Here is a 25390-nt window from a genome sequence, read left to right as displayed (position 1 = left end):
CGAGGAATAAATTGGGATCTGGGATTTCTGAGGGATAAACTGGGATCTGGGATTTCCAAATGATAAATTTGGATCTTGGATTTCCAAAGGATAAACTGGGATCTGGGATTTCCACACGATAAACTGGGATTTGGGTTTTCTGAAGCATAAACTGGGATCTGGGATTTCCACATGAAAACCGGGATCTGGGGTTTCCACACGATAAACTGGGATCTGGGGGTTCTGACGGATAAACTCAGATCTAGGATTTCAATGCGATAAACCAGGATCTGGGGTTTCTGAAGGACAAATTGGGCTCTGGGATTTCCCCACGATAAACTGGGATTTTGGGGTTTCTGAAGGACAAACTGGGATGTGGGGTTTCCACATGAAAACTGGGATCTGGGGTTTCCACATGATAAACTGGGATCGGGAGGCTCAGCAGGGAACCTGTGCTCCCGTAGCCTGCGGCACGGCTCATGGGGCGACAGCGAGAAAGCCGGCTGCTGTTTAACCCACAGCAACACGTTGTAACGACCCCAAAAGACCACAGAAGGCGGCGCCGCCATAACCCCTCGCGGCCGCCATGGCACCGCCCCCGGCCGCCATGACACCGCCCCCCGCGGCCCGCCATTGGGCGGCGCGGCCGAATTTTAAACTTCTGCCCCCTCCCCCTAGCAACCGCATCCCGGCCGGCGCTCCCATTGGCTGCCGCCCCGCGCACGCCGCCCGCTGATTGGTCGAGAGGCTCGGCCAGTGCCGGCCGCCGCCGCCGCGCTGCTACTTTCAAAAGAGCCGGGGCCGGCGGCGGCGGCGGCTGCGCAGGTGAGGGGGGGACGCGGCCCTATAGGGCCATATGGGGCCCCCCAGCCCCACGGGAACCCCCATTTCTTCATGGGGACCACCTCTGGGGTCCCCCCTACCCGTGTGGGCCCTGCGGTCCCTTCCCGTGTGGGTTGAGGGGGTGTTGGGGGGGGTTATGGGGTGGTTGGGGCCTTGGTTCCCTTCCCTGGGGGGGGTTTTGGGGTTTGGGGTCCCCCCAGATGTGTGTTCCCGCTGTGTGTGGGGTCGCTGAGCCATGTATCCCTTTCCCTGGGGGGGTGTTGGGGTTTGGGGCACGTCCGTACATGTGCCTGCCCCTCCCCGTATATAGGGGATATGGGGTCACCGAGCCCTGTGTCCCCTTCCCTGGGGGGGGTGTTGGGATTTGGGGTCCCCCCAGACGTGTGCCCTCCACATACATGAGGGCTATGGGGTCGTTGAGCCCTGCATCCTCTTCCCTGGGTGTATGTGTTGAGATTTTGGGTCACCCCATACACGTGCCCCCCCCCCCCCCCCATAATTGGGGTCTGTGGGGTCACTGAGCCCTGCATCCTCTTCCCTGAGAGGGTGTTTTGGGCTTTGGGGCACGTCCATACATATATCCCCCCATAGATGGGACTCTGGGGTCACCGAGCCCTTTGTCTCCTTCCCTGGGGGGTGCGTTGGGATTTGGGGTCCCCCCAGATGTGTGCCCCCCTTCCAATGCTTGAGGTCTATGGGGTCATTGAGCCCTGCATCCTCTTTGTTGGGGGCGTGCTTTGGGATTTTCAGCCCCCCTATACACATGCCCCCCCCATACATGGGGGCTATGGGATCACTGAGCCCTGCATCCCCTTTCCTGAGGGGGGGGATACATTGGGATTTGGGCCTCCCCACATTCTTGGGGTCTATGGGTTCACCCTCAGCAGGGGGGTGCATTGGGATTTGGGTTCCCTAACATACATGTGCCACCCCTTTTTGCTCGCAGAGGCCGAGAAAGAGGATGCCGGTGGCACGCAACACCAAGACGCTGAGCACGAAGCAGCCCCGAGCAGGGAAAGGGGCCCCCATCACCGAGAATGTTGCCCCCGAGAAGGTGAGGCCGGGCTGGGAGGACAGGGGGGGACCCCTCACAACGGGGTGCCCCCTGCGTCCCCTCACCCTACTGTGTTGCAGGAGGAGAGCTGCCAGGCCAAGCGGTCCCCGTCCTCGCCCCAGGGGGGGCCCAAGAAGCGCTCGGCGTTCGGGGACCTCACCAACGTGAGTGCTGCTTTGTGGGGAGGGGGCTGTGCTGCCCTCCTGAGAGCACCCCGAGGCTCACTTCCCCCCTTTTTTTTTTTCCCCTCTGCCTTCCTCGTTCTCCCACCCCAAAACCAGGCTCACAAGAACCAGGCGGTGACGGGGAAGAAGGATGGGGTGAAATCTGCCCCCCGCAAGGCGCCGAGGGCCCCCGCTGCCAAGAACAACGAAGCCAACCTGAAAAAGTGAGTACCCAGGTGAGATGGGGCTGGGGTGGGAGGCCGCTGCGGCCGTGGGGGGGGGATTTCTTGGGGTGATGGGGGCAGGCAGTGGCTGGATGGGGTTTTTCAGCCCCCCTACTTATGTCCTTATCCCCTCCAGGTCCCTGAAAAAAACGCCCCTGACAGAAGAATCTGAGGAGTCTGAAAAAGATCCCGTGCCTGAGGAGCCTGTGCAGGTACCGAGCTGCTTGGGGGGGGGGGTTAAACCCTATCCTTCCTCCTCCAAAAAACCTCCGGTGGGGGCTGTGGGGCAGGTGGGGAGGGGCTGCCACCCCGCAGAGCTCCACCAGCCTCACCGCAGCCTCCTCCACCCCACAGGCCCCCGTGTTGGAGGACATCGACAAGGAGCAGCTGGGCGACCCCTACGCCAACGCCCAATATGCCAAGGACATCTTTGACTACATGCGGGAGAGGGAGGTGGGTGAGGCCTTTGTGGGGTGCTCGGGGGGCTTTTTTTTTTCTTTTTGGGGTGTGGGGGTGTCGGTGAGTCGCTGACGTCTGCTGCTTTGGCAGGAGAAGTTCCTGCTCCCTGATTACATGGAGAAGCAGGTGGACATCAGCAGGGAAATGCGCGCCATCCTGGTGGACTGGATGGTGGAGGTGCAGGTAGGTGGGCGCGGGGAGGGGACTCGGAGCTCTGCGGAGCAGCTCCCACCCCGCCGAGTGTACGGGACCCAGGAGCAACCCCAGGGTGCTTCAGGATTTGGGGGAGGAGAGGATTTGGCTTTTTCCTAACCCCTCCTGCCTCCCCCCAACCTCGCGTCCTTGCAGGAGAACTTTGAGCTGAACCACGAGACGCTGTACCTGGCGGTGAAGCTGGTGGACCACTACCTGGTGGAGGTGGTGAGCATGAAGGACAAGCTGCAGCTCATCGGCTCCACCGCCGTCCTCATCGCCTCCAAATTCGAGGTGACTCCCGGGGTTGGGTGCAGTGTTGAGGCGGGGGGGTTGTTTGGGAGAATTTTGGGACCCCGAGGAACTGATTGAAGGTGGCGCGTCCATCCTGGTGCTCCTCCTCCCTATCCCAGGGGCTGCAGATCTGCTTTTTTTCCCCACTGTGCAGAAGCAACGGGGACACCGGGATTCAGCCCAGGTGGACGTTGGGGTGGTCCCAGAAGGAAAAGTGCCCGAAAACCCTGTGGGGACCCCTGTGGGGTCAGGGTGAGGGCGCTGAGTGGTTCCCCCCTTTCCAGGAGCAGTGCCCGCCGTGCGTGGACGACTTCCTCTACATCTGCGACGATGCCTACAAGCGGGAGGAGCTGGTTGCCATGGAGAAGAGCATCCTCCGCACCCTCAACTTCGACATCAACATCCCCATCCCCTACCGCTTCCTGCGGCGTTTTGCCAAGGTGGGGGCGCCTCTCCCCTCCTGCCACCCCCCCCGGGGGGCACAAGCAGCACTTGGAGGGGGTGACGGGTGGCAAAATCCCGCAGTAGGGTTCTGGGAGTGTGGGGTTGGCATCCCGTGCCCCAAAAAAATAAAACGGGGAAGGGGAGGGGGGTCTGGGGTGGTGCCACACAAAAAAAAAATATTTTTGGCCGCAGTGTGCCCGTGTCAACATGGAGACGCTGACGCTGGCCCGCTTCCTCTGCGAGATGACCCTGCAGGAGTACGACTACGCCCGGGAGCGCCCCTCCAAGCTGGCCGCCAGCTGCCTGCTGCTGGCGCTCACCATGAAGAACCTGGGTGGCTGGGTGAGCCCCCGGGGCGGCGGGGAGGGAGAGGAGGGGGGGATGCTGCCTTTGAGGAGCCCCCCCCAGCTCACCCCGTGTCGTTTTGGCAGACCCCCACGTTGGAGTACTACAGCGGGTACCGCGCGCAGGACCTGCACCCCCTGGTGAAGAGGCTGAATTTCCTGCTCACCTACCAGCCCTGCGACAAGCTGAAGGCCGTGCGCACCAAATATTCGCACAGGTGAGCATCCCCCCACCCTCCTTTGAGCTGGGGGGGGCTCTGCCGAGCTTTAAGGCCCTGCTTTTCCTTCCAGGCTCTTCTTTGAGGTGGCCAAAATGACCCCCCTGGACATGCTGAAGTTGGAGGAGAAGCTGAAGAGCTAACCCTGCCTCTGTACATAGCCTGTAAATAGTTGGGTGTCCTGCTCTGGGAGCACGCTGTACATAGGAAAAAAAAAAATAAGATAACGGGGTTGTTTTTACTTGAAGAGGGAGGGGGGGAAAAAAGAAGCGATGTAGAAATGTCAATAAAATATTTGTGTATTTCTTATAAAAGGGTGTGTGTGGCTCCTGGGGGCGCTGCTGGAAGGGTCCCGCTCCCCCCCTCCCCTCCTTCCCTGAAGCAATGACACCACGCCAGCAGCAGCAATAAATATCTCTTCTCCAAATATTTACACAGCTTAAATACCCATCGGGGGAAAGGGAATTTTTTGGGGGAGGGAGGAAAAATCTCTGCTTTTGGCCCCACACTGCAGCCCAGCTCCCTGGCTCCTGTAGTGACCCCGCCACCCCGGTTGCTGGCGGGGACCAAAGCTCCGCTCTGGTGCCTCCAGCCCCGGGGGCTCGGCGAGAAGCAGCGGCTCCAGGGGCGCTGGGGGACGAACAGACAAAGCAAGGCAAGCGGGGGGGCTCCACACACACACACACAGGAGGCAGCGGGGTCCCAGGTGGCCCCCCCGGTGCCGCCGCCAGCCTAGGGCGGGTTGCTGAGCTCCTTGATGGCCTGCAGGATCCTCTTCATATGGCCGACTTTGGTGATGCCCAGGTCCTGGGGGGGGGAGAAAAAAAAAAAAAGGAGGTGAGGGGCTCGAGGGGTGCTCCCCGGAGCCGGGGGGGGGGAGAGGAGCGGTACCTTCAGGTCTCTCCTCTCCAGCAGGATCAGCTCGGAGCCCTGGATGTCGTGCCGGATGAAAATGTCTCTGTATTCCCCCAAACCCAGCGTTTCCAGCCACGCAGCCACCTCCTCAGCGCCCCACTTGTCCGCTGGCGGGGAGGAAACCCAGAGAGGTAGAACAGGGGGGGGCAGGCAGCACCCCCCCCCGTTCCCCACTGCCCTTGCTCAGGTTGGAGGGGTTTTGGCGCACCCAAACGCCTCCCCTTCGCCAAAACCACCCAGGGGCTGAGCCTCGCCACAGAGCGGGGTGGCTCTGCAGGGCTACCAGGAGAAAAATCACCCCCAAAGGGTGAATTGGTGATGAAGGTACAGAAGGGATGTGCCCCAACCCCTTTTTGGGGCTGCTGGGGGGGGTCAGCAGGTACCCATGACCCCTCCTCACCCGGCAGCGCGCTGTTGGCCTTCTGCTTCTGCGCCTTGTCCTTCCTGGGCTTGGGGATGTTGAGGCGAAGCTTGAAGCTGCCCTTGTTGGCGCTGCCGCCGCTCTCCTGCAAGAGCTGGGGCTGAGCGTGCTCCTGCAGCCCCCCCGTAATCACCCACGCCCCCCCCCAGCCCCTATTTCCCCACCTCCTCCGCAGGGTGGGCGATGGGCACCAGCCAGTGCACATCCAGCAGCCGCTGCAGCTCCTGGCCCAGCGCGCTCAGGGGGCCCTGCAGCGCCTCCTCCTCCTGGGGCGAGTCCAGCTGCGGGGGACAGGGACCGTCCCCAGCCCCGCTGCCACCAGCGGGGGGGCTCGGGGGGGTCCCCGGCCCCTCACTCACCGCCTTCCCTTCCAGGAACGCCCTGGTCTCGGCGTAGAGCGCCTTGATGCTCAGCACCACCTCCACCGCCGCGTTCCTGCTGAGAAACTGGGGCGCAGAGAGGGGCAGCGGGGGGGTGGTGGGCAGCGAGATGGGGGGGGCACGACGCCCCCCCCTCCCCAGACCCCCCCTGCTCACCTCGGCGGCGCTGGCAGCCTTGTTGGAGAGCGCCTCGCTCAGCGCCAGGGCGCTGGTGTTGACGGCGTGCGCCAGCTCCTGCTCCACCGCTTTGTGCGCCTTGGCCGCCTCGTGGATCCTGCGGGGGGGTCGGGATGGAGCAGGGCTGCCCCCCCCCGAAACCACAGCCCCCTCGGCCCCCAGGCTGACCTGGCGATGAGGCTCTCGGCCGCTCTCGAGAGCTGCTGCAGGAGGCTGCTCTCCTCCTCCGTCAGGTACTCCATGGATTGCTGCGAGCTGAGCCGCGGCCGTGCCGCCGCGCGGTAGCTCTCCCCCTTCTGCTTGTCCTCCCAGGACTTGAGGGTGCTCTCAAACGCCTGAAAGGGGGGGCCAGGAGGTTGCCACCATCCCTACGGAGCAGCAGAGCCCCCCCCCGCAGTGTCCCGGCACGTGAGGCTCACCCGGTCCCTGGTCAGCATCTGGGCTCGGTTCTTGTGCTGGATTTTGATGACGCCGGGGGGCTGGATCCAGGCTTCTCCATCCACCTGCACGGGGACGCCCTCGTCCCCTCGGATGGTGATCTTCACCACGCGGCACTGCGGGGGCGCACGGTGGGGGCTGGCACGGGCGCCGCCCCCAAAACCACCACCCCCCCTCCAACCCCCCCCCCCATTGCCCTACCTGGGCGATGCGGTGGTGCTGCAGGTTGATGACCCGCGACACGGCCATCTGGATGCTTCCAAAAACGGCCACCACCTCCAGCTTCTTGTCATCGAACGAGGGGGCTCCGAAGTTCTGCGGGGGGGCGGCACAACCAGGCTGGGCTCAGCCTTCCCCCCCCCAACCCCCCAGCACCCCCCTGCTCCCCGCGCCTCGCACTCACGTTGTCCTCCTTGGTGCCTCCCCAAAAATTGATGCCCCCGGCGTAGCTGGGGATGTTGAGCACGGCGATGCCCTGCAGGCTGGGCAGCGAGATGGGCACCCCGTCGCACTGCAAGTAGAGGGCTGAGCCTATGTGGGGGGGCACCACGACACCCCCTGTGCCCCCCCCAAGCCATCCCTAGCCCCCCTACCTCCAGCTGCACCCGCTGCTCCAGGTTCTTGTAGGTGCGCTGCAGCAGCTCCTTGGTGCCCAGCACCCCGTACCACATCATGTTCTTGGTGCGGCTGCTGCGGGGCGCAGCGGGGGGGCTGAGCGGGGCCGCCAGGCTCCCCCCGCTGCCGCCAGCCCCCCCCTTGACCCACCAGCCCCTCCTGGCATCCCCGTGGTCCCTTCCAGCATCCTGGTGCTCCCCCTCCGGCATCCCAGCGGTGCCCTCCAGCATCCCAATATCCCAGCGGTTAGTCCCAGTGGTCCCTCCCAGCATGTTTTTTTCCCCCGGGGGGGTGGGGGGGTCGCAGCCAACCTGCACTTTTTGGGGTGCTCGTCCCGCTTGTTGTTGAACTCCAGGGAGATCTTGGCATCCAGGCCGATGCCGAAGTAGTTGTTCATGACGCATTTCTCCGAGAAGTGGCTGAAAGCAGCAGGCACAGCAGGGCTGGCACCGGGACCCGGAGCACAAAACCCGTCAGAATTGGCGGGGAGGGGGCCGGCGGGACCCCCCCCAGACTCACAGCACGCTGGGCTCCTCGGGGAACTGCAGGCTGCCGAAGGTGTCCGGGCGCTCCAGGAGGATGGACGAGGTGGCCGAGGTCACCGTCTCCCGCCGGGAGCCTGGCCGGGGGGGGGTTGCTGCTGAATGAGCCCATCCCACGGCTCTCCCCATTGCCCCCCCAAAAAAAAAAAGCCATGTTGTGTGCCACACAATGCCTTACAGAGCCTCTCCTCCTTGTTGAGCTCCTCCGAGCTGTCCTTCTTGCTGGGGACCGTGCTGGCACGGTAGGCTTGGGTCTGCTTGTTCTGCTCGTCCACAGCTGGGTGCAAACACGGAGCCTGGCAGCGAGCCCAGGGCACCCGCCCCACATCCCAAAAGCTGCTCCCCATCCCCATCCCGCTGCGTTTGGGACCTTCCCCAGCACCGGAGAAACGCCCCGGAGAAGGAGCAATGCTCCTCTGGGACCCCGCAGCGCTGCTGCCAGGCTGAGGATGTGGTTGGGGAAACCGAGGCACGGACCCCGTGCCGCCCCCTCACCTTTCTCCGCCTGCTCGATGATCTGCCGCAGGGCTTTCTTCAGGCTGTTGGCCCGCAGCATCAGCTGCTCCTTGGATTTGAAGATGCGGGGCACGGGGCTGGGGTTGAAGCCGCTTTTCTCCAGCTCCTTGGCGTCGGCCGGGCTGGATGGCGGCATCCCCTCGGGGACCACGGCGGCCTGAGCCTCCTCGGTCAGCTCCCGCACCAGCGAGTCCAGCTTCTCGTTCAGCATGGCGCACTGCGGGGCGCCCACAGGCTCACCCCAAATGCTCAGGCACCCCAAATTCCCCCGGGGCACCGTGCGCTGGATGGGGGCACCCCAAGGTCCTGAGCACCCCAAGTGTCCGTGCACCCCGAGAGCTCGGGCACCCCAAGTGTCCGTGCGCCCCCGTGGCACGCACGTCTCCGCCAGGTCCCCAGCCCTCCTGGGGCTGTACCCCCAGACACGCACCCCAAATTCCCCAAATTCCCCCCTCCCTCACCTTCCTCGCCATCAGCTCAGCCTCCTGCTTGTTCTCGGTCGCTCTCTTGTACGCCCGGCCGACCTCGGCCACGAAGTCGTTGACGGTGCCGCAGAGGAACCTGCCCAGGGAAGCGGCATTGGGGGTGGCAAAGGGACCGGCCAGGGCACAGCCTGGTCCTCAGGGTGTGCTCAGCAGCGCTGGGGGGCTCGTCTCCCCTGGTCCCGTCACTCCCAGCTCCCCCTTACTTGGCCGAGGAGATCACCACCGAGTGCTTGTCCGACTCCAGGATCTTGGCCAGGTGGAAGGCGACGGAGTCAGCGTAGTGGGAGATCTGGGCCTGGCAGGGGACAGCGCGGGCTGGGACACCTGGGGGGGTGTCCCCGAGCCAGGACACGGCCTCGTCTGAGCACCGTGCGCCCCCCCTTTTGGCACCGGGACGAGGACACGTTGCCAGGCTGAGCCCCACCACGCTCACCTCATGCCACTGTCTCATTCCCCACATCCCCCCCAAAGCCCCCAAAGTCCCCAAAGGTGCCCACCTGGATGTTGGAGTCCCCGTCCTCCTCCTCCTTCAGGGCCGGTGGGGACTGCTTGGGGGCCTCGTAGGTCATCACGCTCCACCTGCCGAGCAGAGAGACCGCGGATGCCTGCGTCGCCCCGGGGGGGGACCCCATCCTGGGGGGGGCGAGCCGAGCCACCCCCAACCTTCACCCCGTTCCTCACCGGTCCAGCATCTTGGTGGTGGCCCTCTCCAGCTTCTCCAGGATCTGCAGCAGCTGGGTGTCATCGTCACAGAGGCTGCCCCAGCCCAGCACCCGTGCCAGGTCGTTACCGGTGCCCAGGGGCAGGACGCCCAGCTGGCACTGCGGGACGGGGACGGGGGGGCTCAGCCTGGCACCCTTGGGTGCTGCGGTACCCCCGGGAGGAGATGAGGATGGGAACGGTGGTGGTGGTGGTGGGAAGGGGGGGCTCACTTGCTTGTGCAGCCCCAGGGCGTCGATTTCGGAGAGCACCCAGCCCACGCTGCCGTCGCCGCCGCACACCAGGATGCGGAAGGTGGAGAACTTCTGGAAGAGGCGCAGCCTGCGGGGAGCAGGAGGGCAGGAGGAGGGAGGGAGGGCGCTGGGGAAGGGGGGTCCCGCCGGGCTTCCCGCGGTGCCACCCCCGTGCCAGGCGCTCACCCCAGGTGCGGGCCCCCGTTCATGAGGTCGAAGACCTGGGCCGGGTTGAGGAACTGCTTGAATTTGCGCAGGAATTTGACACCTTGGTTGTCGCCGCTCTTGGAGTTGACGAAGGCCAGGAGAGGGCTGGAGCAGGTGGAGGGGCAGGTGGCCTTCCAAAAACCTGTCCAAAAACCAGGGGTAAGGAAGGAGAAGTGGAAGGGGAGAGGGCATCGCTGCCCCCGCGGGCACCCAGTGAGCCACGGAGCCGGCTCCTGTGCCCAGCCCGCAGCAGGGGTGGCACGCGGGGGGCTGCTTTTGGGGGACCACGGGGGGATCCCCATTCCTCCCTGGTGGCACCCGGAGCCCCCCAGGGACCCGCCGCCCCCGCAGGCTGCAGGATCTCGCCCAGCTCTGCCAACCTGGCGGGCGGGTGGGTGCAGATGACGCAGCCGCCCGGGGAGGCTTGGCAGGCGGCGGCGTGCTTTTAGAGGAATGAGACAGGGAATGAAATGTGCCCGAGGCGGGAGGATCGATAAGAGCTGGCCCGCAGCCGGCTCGGGGACACCTCGGCCACCCCGGTCCCCGGGGCTGGATGGAGGGAACGGGCACGGCTCTGGAGAGGGAGGAGAAGCCGCGTGATGGTTGCCCTGACAGCATCCCGATGAGTAACGAGCAGCAGATGAGCCACCGGCTGAGCGGAGCGGTGGAAATCATTAAAGAACAAGAGAAGAAATATCCGGAGGAGAGGAACAGATTTCGCTCGGCGGAGGCCAGCTGGGCCCCTCCGGAGAAGGGTGCGGGGAGCGGGGAGGGAACGGCTGCGGGTGACGTTCACTCTGGAACCTACTGATGCCGCCCCCCCCAGCGTGCCGGGAGGCGGCGGGCACGGAGAGCCCCCCCAAATCCATCCCCCTGCCCCGCTCACCATCCGAATCGATGCTGTTCAGGGCGGTCGGCGGGATGATGGACACCTTGTACTGGCCCAGGGGGCACCTCTTGCCGAAAAGCTCCTTGCAGGCGCTGTGGACCTGGGGGGCATGGGGACGCTTGTGTGAGCCGGGGGACGTGGCGCCAACGCCACCAGCCTCAGCTGAGCCCCAGGGGAAGGTTTTTTGGGGGCGGGGGGAGGGACACGGCTCCTTACGATGGCTTTGCACCAGAGGCACCGCCAGTCCTGCAGCCTCCGCACGCTGCCGCAGGCGCGGTCGCAGACGGCGCAGCGCGCACTGACCGGCAGGTTGCCCTCCAGCCACTGGTGGGGCATGGCCACCTGCGGAGAGGGTGAGGGTGTCACCCGCGTGCCACCACCCAGGGAAGGTGGCCGTGCCACGAGGGACCCCCCGCGGGCTCACCCCGTCCTCGTCCTCGATGATTTCCGTGCCGATGGAGGCCAGCGTGGTCCACTTGCAGTTGTTGGTGGCGCGCACGGCGCAGCGCTTGTGGGCCTTGAACTTGCACACTTGGGAGGAAGAGGAGGAAGAGTGAGGACGGTCCCCAGCCCCACGGCCGCGGGCATCGCCCCATATCCCCCCCCGGGTGCTGACCTTCGCAGGAGAGGCCGTGGGAGGTGACCCCCGAGAGGGCTTCCCGGCAGACATTGCAGAAGGTGGGCCTGGCGTGGGAGCAGGCGTACCAGTTGTGCATGCCCGAGAAGTGCTCCATGTTGAACTGCGTGGCCTGCGGGGCACAGCCGGCTCCGTCAGCACCCTCAGGACCCCCCTCTTTGACCCCCCAGCCTGCCCCCGATGACCCAACCTCGGGGCTCTCCGCCCCACGTGCCCACGGCTGTCCCACCTCGTGGATCTCCCACTTCTGGACGGATTTGAGGGCACCGATCCAGTCCTCCATCTCCTTGCGGTTCTCGGCGCACAGGATGAGCTTCCGGAAAGGCGTGATCACCTGCAGCGAGCCACGGACCCCACACACCCCACGACCCCTTGTAGGGCCACCCCATGGCGAGCCAGCCCCTAGGAACCCCCCACACCCGACACAGCACCAGCAGCGCGGGGAGGGGGCCCCGCGGAGAGCCCCCGGCCCTCACCGTGAAGCTGTTGTTGATGTTTTTGGTGCTGCTCTCGGCCACGCTGGCATCGGACAGGTCCACCTCGTCGAAGATCAGGGACTGCAGGGGCAAAGCGCCGCTCGCTGCTGAGCTTGCAGGCTCCAGCCCCCAGGGGGGGAGCTCAGCGGGGGGCTCGGGAGGCCCCCCCACCGCCTACCTTAGCATCCTTGGCGTAATAAAGCGTCCTGCCCCGCAGCTTGAAGTATCTCCTCTTCCACCTCTGGAAGGAGCTCGTCTGTTTCAGCAGCAGCCCCTCCTTCACGCTCTTCTGCAGGGACCGCAGGGACATCAGCACCCAGGGCCCCCCTAGGAGCTGGGGGGCTCCTGATGGCGAGGAGCAGGAGTTCCCGGTGCCAAGGAGCCAGGGGACACCGGGTGGGTGCCAGCAGCTCGGTGCTGGCGCAGCGGGGTCGGCAGCCAGCGCCGCAGCCCGGCTCTGCCTGGCTGGGGGCCAGGCGGGCGGCATGATCCGAGCAGGCAGGTGCCAGCGCCGCAGCTTGGAGGCCCCCCCGGCCCCCTCCCTCCCTGGGCACCAAAAATTCTGGCGGCGCAGGGGTTGCGCAGGACGCAAGCAAGCAAGCGCTTTCTCCCCAAAAAAACTCCCCGCTCGGAGCAAGAAGCGCCAAGAGGAGGAGGAGGAGGAGGAGGCGGAGAGGGGGGGCTGGGACCCACCAACCTGCATCTCGCGGGCATCGTCCCCGCTCCAGCCCATGGGGCAGGCACCGGCCTCGTTCCCCAAAGAGGCAGCAGGGTCGGGGTGCGAGCCGCGGGCTGCGGTCGGCTGCAAGCCGTTATCAGGCTCTGCAGCGTGCCGGGGCTCTTCCGGGCTCGGCTGCAGCCGCGTGCCCCCCAGGACGGCTCCTGCTGCAAGGGCAGGAGCTCGGGGTCCCCCCCCCAAAACCCCGTGGCACGGGGACCTTTGAAAGGTTGCGTCCCCAGCGCTGGCATGCAGGAACACGAGGTGGGGGTGGAGGGGCTGCAGAATTGCCGGGGGGTCGGGGCCGCAGCGCGTGCACAACGGAAAGTGTGAGCGAGGCGAGGGCAGCGCGGCTGAGAAACCTCACAAACATCCGGCCGGTGCCACCGGGGCTATCTCCACCGCCCAGGCGCTGCGCCCTCCCCGCCCGTGCCACCAGGCAGGGCCTGGTCCCCTCGCCACGGCCCCGCTTTGGGGCTTTGGTGGCACCGCGCGGGGCTCTGGGGTGACGGCCGTGCCGGGTGGCCGGTGGGCACGTGGGCTTGGGAGACCCCCGGGGGGGCCCCAAAGCACGCAGGGGCCTCAGGGTATGCAGGGATCTCGGGACGTGCAGGGGGACCCCAAAGCACGCATGGGGATCCCGAAGCACACAGGGGGACCCTGAGTGATGAAGGAGAGCTCGCAGCCTGGGAGAGGACCCCGAAGCACAGCGGGGGACCCCAAAGTGTGCCAGGGACAGCTGAGCACATAGCGGGGACCCCAAAGCACGTAGGGGACCTCAGAGCATGAAGGAGGACCCCAAGGGCTGCAGGGGACCCCAAGGCATACAGGGGATCCCCAAACCATACAGGGGACCCCAAAGCGCACAGGGGACCTAAGAGCACACAAGGGGTCCCCAATGCATGCAGTGGACCCCAAAACGTACAGGGGACCTCAGAGCACGCAGGCTGGGCTGGCCCCACGGGTCCTTCCTCGCCACCCTCTTCCAGCAGCCGGGATCCCACCCTCCCCATCGCCTGACACCAGCACCCGACCCCCACGGGCACAGCTGGGTCCCTCCTGGGCACACTCGGGTCCTGCAGGACGCCTCCGGCCAGGAACGGAAGCGCTCGCTGTCGGGGTGCCCCACGGGGGGATGCTGCACACAGGGGGACCCCCCCGGCCCCACCGAGCACCTGCGTACCCCAGCAGCAGGAATTTGGGGCTGCGGGAACACAACCCCAAAACCACGGGGGTGCTCACCCCACAGGAACGCTCCCACCCCATGGTCCCCACCGATGCCCGCAGCCCCCTTCAGCTCCGGCGCTTGGAACCAGCAGTCCCTGGGCACAGCGAGGAGGAGGAGGAGGAGGAAGAGGAGGAAGAGGGGGCGGCAGCGAGGCCCCCCACCCGTCCTGGGGCCATTCAGCCCGGCAGGGGCACCTGCGCCTGGCAGCTGTCATTGTCACCGAGCACAATGGCCTCGCCGCCTCCGCACCGGGGCCGGCACAAAGCGCCCCGCGGGGCGCCCCGGCAATTACAGCCCGCAGAACGGGGAGCGGGAGGTGTGGGGGTACGGGGGGGGCGTGACGGATGGAGAAGGACGGGGGCGCTCGGGGTTGGGGGGCAGGATGGCTTTTGGGGCGCACGCTGAGGGAGGAGGACACAGCAGAGGTGGGGACGGGGTGCACGCCCTGCCCTGTCCCCACAGGGACAGCACCGTGATATGGGGGGGTGGGGATATGCTCGCCCCCCCAGACGGTGGGGTGGGGGCCCCAAAACTCAGCAGGTGGCTGCAGACCCCAATTACCAGCAGCATCCAGGAGTAGAGCCGAGGACGCCCCAAAAATAGGTCCCCCTTCTTTGTGACCGAGCCGGGCATCTCTCAGGAACCCTAACCCCGGGCTCCCCCTCCTTCATTAACCTCCTGCTTAATTAAGCACCAGCCCCGTGTCTGCGGGGTGCTGTCCCCCCCCTATACGGGTGCACAGAGGCCGCCTCGGCCGGCACACGTGCATCCCGCCCGCCGTCTGCCCCCAGCATCGCCTCCTGCACGGCTCATCGCCGCGCCGGGCAGGATGTGGCCGAGAGGACGGGCGGTGACACCCAGCCTGGGGGACACGGGGACGCTGCCCGGCCCCTCTGGCTGGGGGTGAGCCCCCCCCAGTACCCCCCACAGGGCCGGTGGTCCCCGAATGGCACCGAGGGCTCTGAGCCCCCCAAATCCAGAACCCACGGGTTTGGGCATCCCAAATGTCCCCGCGCCCACGGCAGCGCCCTATATTTTTGTAGGGCCCTACCCACACGCACGCGCCGCCAACCCCGAGCAAACGGCTGGGAGGGGAAGGAATTAAAAAAAAATACAAAAATACAAAAAAAAAAGCAAAACCACAAAGGTTGGGGGGTTATGGCGGGGAAGGGGCAGCGGCTGGGGGGGGGTCCCCGTGCCCCTCACCTTGCTGCGCATCTGCCCGGAGGTGGACACCTTGCGGATCAGTTTGTGGGTGCTGCCCTCCTGCTCGCCCTCGCTGTCCGACGACTCCTCGCCACCCGCCTCGGGGGACACTGGGGACAGCTTGTCCGAGTCCAGGGACGACACCGATTCCCGCGCCTGCCGCAGGAACAGGTCCCCGGCCACCACCTTCTCGGCCATCTTCTCCCCACTGCTCCGGGATAAGGAGAACCCAGAAATTGGGGGCGCGGAGCCTCCCCAAAACCCCGCCGCGCACACGCCGTGAGCTTTTCCTTTTATTTTTCTTGCTGTCCCAACTCTTTCTCGCCCTACCTGGCTCCCCCACCGCCCCCCCGCTTACCAGGGCCCACGGCCACCCCCTGGCTGCCCCGCAGCCCGCGCTGCCCCCACCCATGGGTGCCCTTCCCCAGGGGAAGTGGGGGGGGGGATTTGGGGAGGGATGGGAGCATCCCCAGGGCGCTGTGGGGTTGGATAGGGCGGGGGGCCCCGCATGCAGGGGATGGGGGGGGCACCTACCTGGCAGCGCTGCGGGCCGAGGGGAGCACAGCAGGGCTGCGGAGGGGAGGGGGGCACCCATTTGGGAGCCCCCCCATCTCCTCCCCAATCCCCAGCACCGGCGCTGCCTCCTCCCCATGCAGCAACAAGCGTGGGTTGCCCATTTTTTTATTGGGGGGGGGGCTGGGGGCGAGCAACCCGGCGGCACCGCATTGCTGTCTCCCCCCCCACCCCATGCACAACCCCCCCACGCCACCACCACCCCCTCCCCAAGCGTGTGGCCGCGCATCCCCCCCCCATAACCCCCAAAAATAAAAAATATCCCTGGGCACGCACCTTTGCAGCCCCGCGCCGCCTCCGCCGCCGCTGCCGGTGCAAGGTCGCTGCGCGCCCCCCCCCTCCCCAAGCCCCGTGCGCCCCCCCCCCACCCCTCCCGCCCCCCCCCCCGGCCTCTGCAAAGCAGCCCCGGCCCTGCCCCTGCGCCGCAAGCCCCAGCCTGCTCCGGCTGCTGCTGCTGCTGCTGCGGCACGGGCGGCCCACGCACGGCCCCGAGCACGCGTGCACGGAGCCGGGTGCTGGTGGTGCTGGTGGTGCTGTGGGGGGGGGACAGGGAAGGAGGGGGGGGGCCGAGCACACGCGCCGCCGCCGTGCACATGCGTGTGCGCGCCGCCCACGTGCGCGCAGGAGCCCCCGCGCGTGTCCGCGGGCGCGCAACCCACGCGTGCGCGGGCGCGCCGGGCGCTCCCCCGGCACAGGTGAGCGCACGCACCGCCCCCCCCTCCCTTTCTTTCCCCTCCCTCCCCACCCACCCAGCCCCTTTTTTTTTTTTTTTTTTATTTTTTTGGCATCCGCCCACGCGTGCACGGGCGTGCACGGGCACGGCGCCGGGGGCGCGGGCGCGCGCGGGGCTGCGCCCACGGACGCGCGCGGCGTGGTGGTGGTGGTGGTGGTGGAGGGGGGTGCAAGGAAAGGGGCTCGGCGTGGGGTTCCCGCGGGGGGGACGGATGGACAGACGGATGGACGGACAGACGGACGGGCAGTAGACCCCCCCCCCCACGCCTCCCGGGTCCCCGTGACACGCGTGTGCCCCCCTCCCCGTGGGAACGCTCACCGCCACGCGTGTGCGCGCACCCACGCGGGTCCCCCCCGTGCGCATCCACGCGTCTCCGCGCTCCCACGCGCGTGCACGGACCCACGCTGGGGGCTCACCCGCACCCCCCCTCCCCGTGTCCCCCCCCCACGAGCCCCCCACGCGTGCCCGGAGTCCCGCGGGTGCCACCCAGCGGCCGGCCCTGCCCTCACAGCGCAGGTCCCAGCCCCCCGGGGGCTGTGCTGGTGGCACCGGGACCCCCCCTCCTCCCCCCCCACCCACCCCCCCCCGCCGTGGGGACATTTGGGGACACCAAGTGACAAAGCAGGCGGACACAGCCGGGCCAGTTGTGCAGCTGCTGCTGCTCCTTTAGTGTGTGAAAGGCACGAAGTCACCGTGTGTGGCCCCCCCCCGGTGCTCCCCCCTTCCCTGGAGGGCACCCACTCTTTGGTCCTAGCGGTGGCCCCGCGCTCGGGTCCCCAAAATGTCCTTGTCGTCCCCCCACCCCCCCAAAAAAAAAAACAAAAAAAAACACAAAAAAAGGCACCTGCTGCTGCCAGACCCCTGTGCAAAATCAGCGTGGAGGCAGCCGTCTGTCCGGCCGGCCGGCGGGGCGGGGGGGGGCTAAGTGCTACTTTGGGGACACTGCAGCACCGACGGATTTGGGGACAGGCGCCCCGGTTTGTCCTTGGGGTGGTTTTGTCCCCCCCCTCCCCGGTGCGAGGGCTGGGTGCCCCCGGTGCCACCCCCGGTGTCCCCACGGGCCACGGGGACGCGGCCGGCGGGGAGCGGGGTCAAGGACGGAGGGAGCGGGGCCATTGTTCCCGACACAATGGGGAGGAAGAGGAGGCTGGGGGCCTGCGCATTCCTCTGCCTCTGGACAGACGGACACGGACACGGACAGACGGATGGGGCGTTGGGGAAGGGGGGGGGCTTGCGGAGGGTTTAACCCTTTAGGCACTGCGGCATCCGTGGGTTCTAAGGCACGTGGTGGCGCGGGCAGAGAGGGGCGCCACCCGCGGGCACCCCCCTGCTTCGATAGACCTGCAAAATAAATTAAAAAAAGAAAAAAGAACAAGAAAAAAAAACAAAAGGCCAACACTGGGTGGCTTGGGAGGGCCGGGCTAGTGCCCCGTGGGTGCCTGGCCGAGGCTCTCGCGCAGGCAGCGCAGCTGCTCCTGGCCCAGCTTGATCTTCTCCTCCAGCTCGCGCTGCTCGGCCGTGAGCGCCGACTTCATCTTGACGAAGTGCCGGTAGTCCTGCAGCTGCTCGGGGGGCAGGTAGCGCGCCACCATGGCCCCCACCGCCTCCTCGCGCCGCCCCACGTGCTCCCGCAGCTCCTTGGCGTCCTCCAGCTGCGCCGCCAGCAGCCGCTGCTTCTCCCGCAGGGCCAGCTGCGAGCAGACAGGGGGTTTGCCGAGCCCCGCCGTGCGCCCCCGTCCCCCACCTCCTCCCCAAATTTTTTCTCCTCCCCGCTTGCCCACCTCGTCCTCGGCGGCGGCGTGGGGTCCCAGCCCGCTCAGCGCGTTCTCCACCCGAGCCAGGCGGCCGGAGAGGGACAGCAGCAGGTTGACCACCTTGTCCAGGTCGCCCACGAAGAGCCGGTACTTGTCGAATTCGCCCGGCGTGCAGAGGGCCTGCAGCTGGGCGGCCACCTCCTCGCCCAGCGCCCCGTTGGCGCTGATGTCCTCCTGCAGCCCCCGCTGCGCCTCCCGCAGCACCGCCAGCTTGCGGCTCAGGCTCTCCACCAGCTGCAGCTGCGGGAGGGACGGGGGGAGATGCTTTTTGGGGGGGGGGGACCTGGGGTGCAGTCGCAGCCACCATCCTGGCACGGATGAGCAGCGCAGCCGCCGTCCCCGCGCAGACAGCCCGTGCTCTCCGCTTGGCACCCCCGTCCCCGTTACCTTCTTCTCCACCAGCTCGCGATCCACCTCCTCCTCCTCCTCCTCCTCCTCCGAGCTCCCCTCCGCCACCTCCGGCAGCTCCTTCATCTTGCCGAGCAGCTCGGCTTTGCCGTAATACGCCGCGTAGGAGGGGGGGCTGCCGGTGGCCCCGGGGGGCGGCGAGATGGGCTCGAAGCCCTGCCTGCGGGGAGCAAGGTGCTGGGGACACCGCGGTCCCCACGCGATGACCCTCCCCGGGGGGAAGGGGACGTGGTGACACGGTGCCAGCCCTACCTGTCCTGCGGCTCCGGGTGCCAATCCTGCTGGACCCGCTCCCTCCACGCCTGCCGGTCCCCCGCCGCCAGCAGCTCGCCCATGACGGTGGCGGTGGTGACCGGGGGGGTCACCAAGATGCCGGCCAAGGAGCGGTCCCTGCCCGCCACGTCCCACAGCAGCTCCTCCGAATTCATGCGGCGGGGCTGGGGGCGCCCCCCCCGGCTGCTCGCCCCCTCGGGGCTGCGGGGACAGGGCCCCCCCCCCTGGGTGGCCGCGGGGCTGGGGACGCGCAGGGGGCACTCGCTGGACCAGCCCCGCTCCCGGCTGCGGGCGAGCCTTTGGGGGGGCTCCTCCTGCTCCCAGGGGTCCTTCGCCATCGGGTGCTCTTCCCTGCTCCTGTGAACACCCACAGCATTGGGTGGGGGGCGTCACCTCCACGGGACATGCAGGGAGGGGACGGAGAGAGCTCGGGGACCCCCTTTCCTCCCAGAGACCCGCTGCGTCCCACCCCAGCCAGGTGACAGAGGTGCCAGCCCCCAACGGAGACGAGACCAAAGCCACCAAACCCCCCCGAGGTCACCAACCTGCAAACCTCGGCCTCTGGCTCCGGGGTCCCGCGGGGGCGGCCGGGGGGCTCGGCGGCGAGGCTGCGGGAGCGCTGCCGCACGACTTCGGCGATGCTGCGGGACGGCACCGTGGCCGTGCCGGGTCCTGAGCCCTCCTTGGGGTGCTGCGACGCCCGGCGCAACCGGTACTGCTCCCAGTTGGGGGGGGGCGGGCGGGGAGGCGGGGGCCCCTTTTTTTTGGGCAAACCCGGCGGCTCCGCTTTGGCCCGCAGAAGGTCCCTGCGGCCCCGGGGGCTGGCGGGCTCCAGGTTGAGGTGGCTCTCGGAGAAGGCTCGGCCCCGCAGCGGGCGGTGCAGGGGCTCCGGGGGGAGCTCGGGGGAGCGAGGCGGCCGCTCGGAGTCCCACGAGAGGTCGTGCGTGGACGCGGTGCGGTAGCAGGGCGGCCACTCGGGCTCGGCGCTCTCGAAGCACGGACGGAAGGGGCCGAGCCTCGGGAAGCCCGGCTTGTAGTGGGAGAGCTCGCTGGGGAGAAAAGTGGGCACCAGGCCCCCCCCGGGAAGTCACCCCCCGATCGCGCCCACCCCTCAGCACCCAGCCCACTTTGCATGGCAGCAGACGGGGACGCTTGGCACGTCCCCAGAACCACAGCAGCCCACCCTCCCTCCCTCCTGCTGCTACGGGGCAGGGGTCCCCGTGGGCAGCACGCACCCCCCGGCCCCAATTTGGGCTCACCCCATGGGCTGGCTGCTGGCCTTCCTGCTGATCGCCGGCGGCTCCCACTCCTCCGGAGTGAATTCCTGCGTGGGGATGCAGAGGCAGCGTGAAGGCAGGATCCAGGCCCCCTGGCCCGGGGTGTGAGTGAGCCGTGACCCCCGAGCGCTCCCCCAAAATCCCAAAAGCGCGGCTCGCTCACCGGCACGAAGGCTTTTCGGGGCGCCCAGCTGTCGCTCTCCTCCCGCGGGGGGCGCGGGGCCGGGCAGCAGCAGTCGGGGCAGCGCGCCCAGGGGTGGCAGCGGTAGGCATGGCCGCGGGGCAGCAGCGCCGGGCACATTTCTCCAGCGCAGTAGTGGCAAGGTTCGTGCAAACCGGGGCCGCCGTAGGGATAGGAGCAGCCCCGCAGATATTCCAGCTCGCCGTGCCTCGGTAGCACCTTGTAGTAGGGCGGCTGCTCCCGGCAGCACTCGCTGTAGGGTCCGGAGACGCGGCGAGCGTCGCGGTGCTCGGCAGCTTGGAAAGCGTCGGGCTCGGGCGGTTTTTGGGGCTTGCCGTGCCGGGTGGGCGCAGGGCGGCTGCTTTCCTCGAAGAAACGGCGCCGGTCGGCGAAGGGCAGGAGGACGGCTTCCTCGCCGCCCTTGTGCTCGCGGGGACTGGGCGAGCGCTGCGGCTGCAGCTTGCGTTCCGGGGACCAGCGCCAGCGGCCTCGGCTCGGCGCCACCCGCTCGGCTTCGGGGACTGGCAGCGACTCCCCCGAGCAGCTCCTGCCGTCCTCGCTGGGCGCGGGGCTCGGAGAGCCCTCGGCTGGCTCCTCCGCCTCCTCCACCGGCTCCTCGCCCCGGGCTTGGGCGCCGGGTCCTCGGCTCTTCTGCAGCTGCGCCTTGCGCCGCTGGATCTCGTTGCGCAGGTTGGTGGCGAAGCGCTCGCTGCGGCGCCGAAAGTGAGACGAGCGATTCGGGGGGCCCCCGGCGCGCCGGCCCCCCGCCCGGCTCTCCTCCGCCAGCCCCTCCGTGCTGGGCGCCGGGCTCAGCCCGCCCTGCCCGCGGTGCTCGGCGTGCAGCGGGGACGTGGTCCAGCGGTGCCCCTCGGGCGCGGGGGACGCCGGGGACGCTCGCCCGCTGCCAGTGCTCACTTGGAGAGCCCGGAGCTGGGAGGCCAGGAGCTGCTCGGGCGCGCTGTGCCGGTGGCCTTGGAGGGGGGACAGCAGCGCGGTGTCGCCCGCCACCTCCATCCCCGCGTCCGCTCCCCGCTGCATCGTGTTTTCCGGGTAGGGCCGGTCCCCGGCGTCCCCCAGGCAGCGGTCGGGGTGGGAGCTCAGCATGTAATACTGGTCGGCAGAGAGGTGCTCCTTGGGGGGGCACGCCGCCGGCATCCTCCCGCTCGTCGCCTCAGCGTCCTTGTCCCGCTGGCACAGGAAAGTGTCGGAAATCCACCTCCCCTGGGCGTGCAAGGAGGAGGTGGGCACCGATGCCCGGCGCCGGTCCGCCCCGCTACCAGCCGGGGATGCCCGCAGGCTGTCCCTGCGCACGGGGGGCTGGGGGGGCACGGGGTGGCGCGCGGGGTGGCGAGGCTCCGTCCCCTCGGTGCCCGTCTGCAGGTAGCGCCCCTCGGGGGGCTTGCAGGGCCCCTCGGGGCCGGCGTTTTCCTCGGGGCGGAGGGAGAGGGCGCAGTCGGAGGTGTTGGAGCTGGCGGAGAAGGAGCTGTAGGCCGAGTCCCGCTTGCTGTGGTGCTCGACGGGCGAGGGGGTGCCTTCGTAGTACGCCTGCCCAGGCTGATCCAAGCTTTCCATGCTCCCGATGGAGCTGCTGCGGTCCGTGCTGCAGTGCCGGGACAGCGGGTTCCACTGCAGGGACAGCTCGCTGCTGGCAGCGCCACGGTGCCATCAGTGTCCCCGAGGGGGAGCGAGCACCCCCCCGACACCGAGCACCCCCCCGACACCCCCCCCTTCGGGTTCAGGGCAGCTGAAGGGCTGCCCAGGGGACACAGGGACGCGGGGAATGCGTGGCACCGGGACTCGTCACCTCCTGGCTGGCTCCAGCAGAGCCACCACCCCTTCCTGCCGGCAGCGAGCAGGGCAGCGGCGAACCCGTGGGCGGCTCGGGGCGGACAGGGGACCCCCCCAAACCCTAACCCCCAACAGCCAGCCACCCCCCCACCGGCCCGATTTTCTCACCTGACATCACAGCCCGAGGGCCAGGAGAGGCTGAAGGTGTCGGGGGGGCAGTGCATGGCCGGGGCGTCGGGGCGGATTTCGGCGAGCTTGGCCACGTGCCAGGAATGGGGCCGGAGAACGGGCACGCTCCTCCTTGCCAAGAGCAACAGCGGGAGAGGACAAGAATGGGGAGGAAGCTGGGCCGAGGAACCGGGGCTGAAGTCACTTCCTACGGGGCTTCCTGGCCCCCCCACCCCAGGCCAGAGCCCGCCCGAGGGGGACAGCAATGAAGTTGGGAGGGGTCGGGGGGCGGGGGGGGCTGCAGGGGGTCCCGGGCGCAGCGTACGGGGTCCCCGTCCCAGGGCACGGCCACCGCCTGCTCCCCCGGGGCCCAGCTCAAGTTCAGCCCCCCAGGAGCTTCAGCCACCAGACCCCTCAAAGGGACCCTGGGGACACCTCTGTGACCCCCTCCCCGTGCCCCCAGCCCCTCACAGTGACACCACACGGAGCCATGGGGCGATGCCACCCCCCCGCGCCCCCAAAATGCCACCCACCACCCCCAGCATCCACGGGGCAGGCAGAGCGCGCCCACTCCCCGCTGCTCCCCGGGGCTTGGCGTGAGAGCCGAGGTGTTGGGGAGGGGGGCATGAGGGTCCTTTCCCCCCCAGCACCCCCAAACTCACCATGGATGAGGCTGCGCCCGGGCAGCGGCGCGGCCCAGGACCCCCCCTTGCCCCCGGGCGCGGCGGGAGCTGGAGCCCGGCCGCGAGGCAGCCGCCGGAGTGGCTGCAAGGGGGGGGCTCAGGGGGGGCCGGCGCTGCCTCCCCTTCCTTCCCCAGGCGGGCAGGAAGGCAGAGCTCGGCAATACCGCCCAGGGAGGGGGTGGCGAGCCGGCGGCACCGGGATGGGGACCTCCCCACCCCACCACGGGGACCAGGAGGGATGCCGGGGGGCGTCCCCACTGCTACCCGTCAGCCATCCCTGGGGCTGCGGGGGGCAGTTTCCAACCCCCCCCCCCTACACATCCATCCCCCCCCCAGCCCCCCCGGCGGTGCCAACCTGCGGACGATCATCTTGAGGGTGCGGTAGGAGCCCTTGATGAGGATGAGGGCTTCCTGGCGGGACCCGTACAGGGGGGTCCCGCTGATGTTCACCAGCTCGTCACCCGGCTGCAGCCTCCGGGACAGGGCGGCCTTCCCGCCGTCCTCCACCTGGCAGCGAGACGGGCGTCAGGGGGGCACCACCCCAAAAGTGTCCCCCAACCCCCCCCCCAACCCTTCTCCGTACCCCAACGGGGCACCGGGGTGCCTTCACCCCGGGCACCCCGCTGCGGACGCAAGGGATCTGCGGTGTCCGCCCCAGTCACATGAGTTTCTGAGCAAAGAAAGGGCACGGGGAGAGGAGGAGAGAGGACGGGGGGGGGGAAGAAAAATGTCCCGTCCCAGCAGATTCCCCCGCGGGCGCGGGCAGCACAAGGGCTCTTTGTGCCCGGCACCCATGGGGGCTTCCCTGCCAGCCCCGTAAGGATGCTGCCCCAGCTCCCACCCCAGAGTCTGGGGGCAAAACCCCCGGCGCAGGGCTTTGCCCCAAAAGCTCCGGGAGCTTTCAGCGCGGACCCCAAAGCCACCCGCGGGGTGACACGCCGCCGAGAGGCGCCCACCCTGCCCGTGGGCTCCTCGCCCTGCCCGGCGGAGGAACGAGCTCTGCCCGCAGCACCCGCCTGGGCGGCAGCCAGCCCCGCTGCCGGGGGGCCCCCGCCGCTCCCCGGCACCCCGGGGGTAGGGCTGGGGGCCCCACGGGCGACGCAGCCACCGGGGTGTGGGGTGGGGGAGCCGGCTGTTGGCCGAACCCCGGCGTTCACTCTGGGCCCTAATGGTGGCACCGCAGCCGTAGCTGCCCGCAGAGGGTCCGGGACCCCCTGCCAAGCCCACAGCAGGATGGGACCCCAAGCGGAGGCTCGCAGCGGGACCCCCCTCCCCATCCTTTTTCCGGCATGGGGCCGGGGGCCCCCCTGCGCCGCCAGCACGCACGCACCTCGGCCGGCCGCGGGCGCCCCGGGGGACCCTCGGTGAATGCACAGAGCGCTGGAACAAGCCCCCTTTGTCTGCACAGCACACGAGGCGGCGGCGGCGGGGGCCGGCACCGCAAGGACCCCCCCCTCTCTTTATTCCCAGCAGCGGCAGGACGCATCCCCAGGGCCCCCCCCGTCTCCTCCCGGCTCCCCAAACTCGGGGCCGAGCCGGGCGCGGTGGCAGCTCGCAGCCCCGCGGTGACACCCCCGGGGCGCAGGGCAGGGACCGGAGCCACTTTTCCAGCTCCCCCGGCCAGACCACGCTGCCCGCGTCCCGGAGCAGGGCGGGGAGGGCCCCGGGCGCGCTCGGTGCAGGGGGGGGGGACACGCGACAAAGTTTTGGGGGGGGGGGACACTGGGGGCTCACCCCACGGCTCCCACCGGGGAGATGCTGGTGGAGGGGGGGACATCGCAGCGCCCCGCGCCCTGATGCGAAAGGGACGCGGGGAGAGGGGGGGGACAAGCCCCGTGTCCCCCCCCCCCCGGGACGCATCGGGGATGGGGAGGGGGAGGTCCCGGAGAGGGTCGGGGCCCCCCCAGTTCCCATCCCGAGGACGAGATGGGGGCGGCACCGCGGGGACACGGGGGTCGCCCCCCTCCCGGCATCGCCATTCCCGGGGCCGGGCCGGGGGAGGGGGGGGCCGGGGGTGGCCGCCCCCCCGCCAGCCCAACGGATGTGCCGGAGGAATTTCCTCCCGCTCCCGGCGCTCCGCCCCGGGACCCCCCCGCCGCCGCCCCCGGCCCCTTCCTTGCCCCGGGGGGAGCCCCAGGGAAAGTTGGGGGGGAAGGAACACGACGCAGGCCCCCCCCCTAGACACACCGCCCCCTCCTCGCTCGCCCCTTACCTTGGAGACGATGAGGGGCTCGCCGTGCTCCAGCCCCCCCCGCAGCGTGAAGCCCCAGGGCGCGCCGCCCTGCAGCTGCACATGCACCAACTGCACGGCCCCGGGCCGGCCCTCGGCCCGCTCCATGGCCGCTACCGCCCCATCCCGGCACGGCTCGGCACGGCTCGGCACGGCGGAGGAAATGACACCCCCCCCAACCTCCCCCCGGACCCCCCTTCCCACCTCCCGCCCGCCCGCCAGGCCGGGGCGGAGCGCAGCGCAG

General features: G+C 68.6%; 3 protein-coding genes across 19 annotated transcripts; 1 reads left to right on the top strand and 2 right to left on the bottom strand.

The window, feature by feature from the left end:
• The first annotated feature begins 660 nt into the window (after positions 1-660).
• On the top strand, positions 661-4529 carry CCNB3 (cyclin B3). Of its 2 annotated transcripts, none has more exons than XM_038184412.2 (12): positions 661-804; positions 1769-1876; positions 1957-2040; positions 2158-2264; positions 2401-2476; positions 2619-2717; positions 2814-2906; positions 3072-3209; positions 3494-3649; positions 3846-3995; positions 4085-4215; positions 4289-4529. In XM_038184412.2, exons 2-12 carry the CDS (start codon positions 1784-1786, stop codon positions 4356-4358), a joined length of 1197 nt encoding a protein of 398 aa, XP_038040340.2. In that variant the 5' UTR covers positions 661-804; positions 1769-1783; the 3' UTR covers positions 4359-4529. The 2 variants fall into 2 exon arrangements, with proteins under 2 accessions (XP_038040340.2, XP_038040339.2); XM_038184411.2 differs by having other exon boundaries at positions 804-930.
• An 85-nt stretch (positions 4530-4614) lies between these two features.
• On the bottom strand, positions 4615-15990 carry DGKK (diacylglycerol kinase kappa). 5 transcript variants are annotated; one of them, XM_072042857.1, is made up of 30 exons: positions 15868-15990; positions 15019-15226; positions 12045-12155; positions 11867-11947; positions 11620-11724; positions 11370-11502; positions 11178-11284; positions 10970-11095; positions 10751-10853; positions 9844-10006; positions 9637-9745; positions 9386-9525; positions 9202-9283; positions 8908-8999; positions 8681-8780; positions 8199-8436; positions 7882-7980; positions 7681-7780; positions 7473-7580; positions 7140-7236; positions 6950-7057; positions 6748-6861; positions 6528-6662; positions 6277-6443; positions 6088-6205; positions 5911-5997; positions 5716-5832; positions 5531-5645; positions 5107-5237; positions 4615-5022 (listed from the first exon to the last, which is right to left on the bottom strand). In XM_072042857.1, exons 2-30 carry the CDS (start codon positions 15214-15216, stop codon positions 4948-4950), a joined length of 3459 nt encoding a protein of 1152 aa, XP_071898958.1. In that variant the 5' UTR covers positions 15217-15226; positions 15868-15990; the 3' UTR covers positions 4615-4947. The 5 variants fall into 5 exon arrangements, with proteins under 5 accessions (XP_071898958.1, XP_071898959.1, XP_038040336.2 ...); XM_072042858.1 differs by having other exon boundaries at positions 5531-5636; XM_038184408.2 differs by having other exon boundaries at positions 5716-5997.
• Positions 15991-17325: 1335 nt separating this feature from the next.
• On the bottom strand, positions 17326-25337 carry SHROOM4 (shroom family member 4). 12 transcript variants are annotated; one of them, XM_038184396.2, is made up of 10 exons: positions 25129-25337; positions 23272-23423; positions 22234-22365; positions 20260-21922; positions 20079-20143; positions 19365-19868; positions 18799-19176; positions 18526-18706; positions 18106-18378; positions 17326-18015 (listed from the first exon to the last, which is right to left on the bottom strand). In XM_038184396.2, exons 1-10 carry the CDS (start codon positions 25252-25254, stop codon positions 17746-17748), a joined length of 3744 nt encoding a protein of 1247 aa, XP_038040324.2. In that variant the 5' UTR covers positions 25255-25337; the 3' UTR covers positions 17326-17745. The 12 variants fall into 12 exon arrangements, with proteins under 12 accessions (XP_038040324.2, XP_038040325.2, XP_071898951.1 ...); XM_038184397.2 differs by having other exon boundaries at positions 20260-21919; XM_072042850.1 differs by lacking the exon at positions 25129-25337 and adding an exon at positions 24247-24480 and having other exon boundaries at positions 22234-22362.
• Positions 25338-25390: the final 53 nt, after the last annotated feature.

Source organism: Anas platyrhynchos, chromosome 10, assembly GCF_047663525.1.
Source record: "Anas platyrhynchos isolate ZD024472 breed Pekin duck chromosome 10, IASCAAS_PekinDuck_T2T, whole genome shotgun sequence".
Lineage (NCBI taxonomy): Eukaryota > Metazoa > Chordata > Aves > Anseriformes > Anatidae > Anas > Anas platyrhynchos.
The sequence above is the reverse complement of the archived record's forward strand: the minus strand, read 5'-3'. Positions and strand labels throughout refer to the sequence as shown.

Bases quoted from the DNA above. Each gene is read 5' to 3' on its own strand.
- CCNB3 (XM_038184411.2), top strand. From the start codon at position 874: ATGGGGACCACCTCTGGGGTCCCCCCTACCCGTGTGGGCCCTGCGGTC. The intron at 2,041-2,157 runs GTGAGTGCTGCT...CCCCAAAACCAG, and splicing joins CGTTCGGGGACCTCACCAAC to GCTCACAAGAACCAGGCGGT. The intron at 3,996-4,084 runs GTGAGCCCCCGG...TCGTTTTGGCAG, and splicing joins TGAAGAACCTGGGTGGCTGG to ACCCCCACGTTGGAGTACTA.
- DGKK (XM_038184408.2), bottom strand. From the start codon at position 15,216: ATGGCCGAGAAGGTGGTGGCCGGGGACCTGTTCCTGCGGCAGGCGCGG. The intron at 7,058-7,139 runs GTAGGGGGGCTA...CTCTACTTGCAG, and splicing joins AGCAGCGGGTGCAGCTGGAG to TGCGACGGGGTGCCCATCTC. The intron at 6,663-6,747 runs GTAGGGCAATGG...GCGCCCCCGCAG, and splicing joins AGCACCACCGCATCGCCCAG to TGCCGCGTGGTGAAGATCAC.
- SHROOM4 (XM_072042848.1), bottom strand. From the start codon at position 24,402: ATGCGTCCTGCCGCTGCTGGGAATAAAGAGAGGGGGGGGTCCTTGCGG. The intron at 21,923-22,233 runs GTGAGAAAATCG...TGGCGCTGCCAG, and splicing joins CCCTCGGGCTGTGATGTCAG to CAGCGAGCTGTCCCTGCAGT. The intron at 18,016-18,105 runs GTGGGCAAGCGG...GTCTGCTCGCAG, and splicing joins ACGCCGCCGCCGAGGACGAG to CTGGCCCTGCGGGAGAAGCA.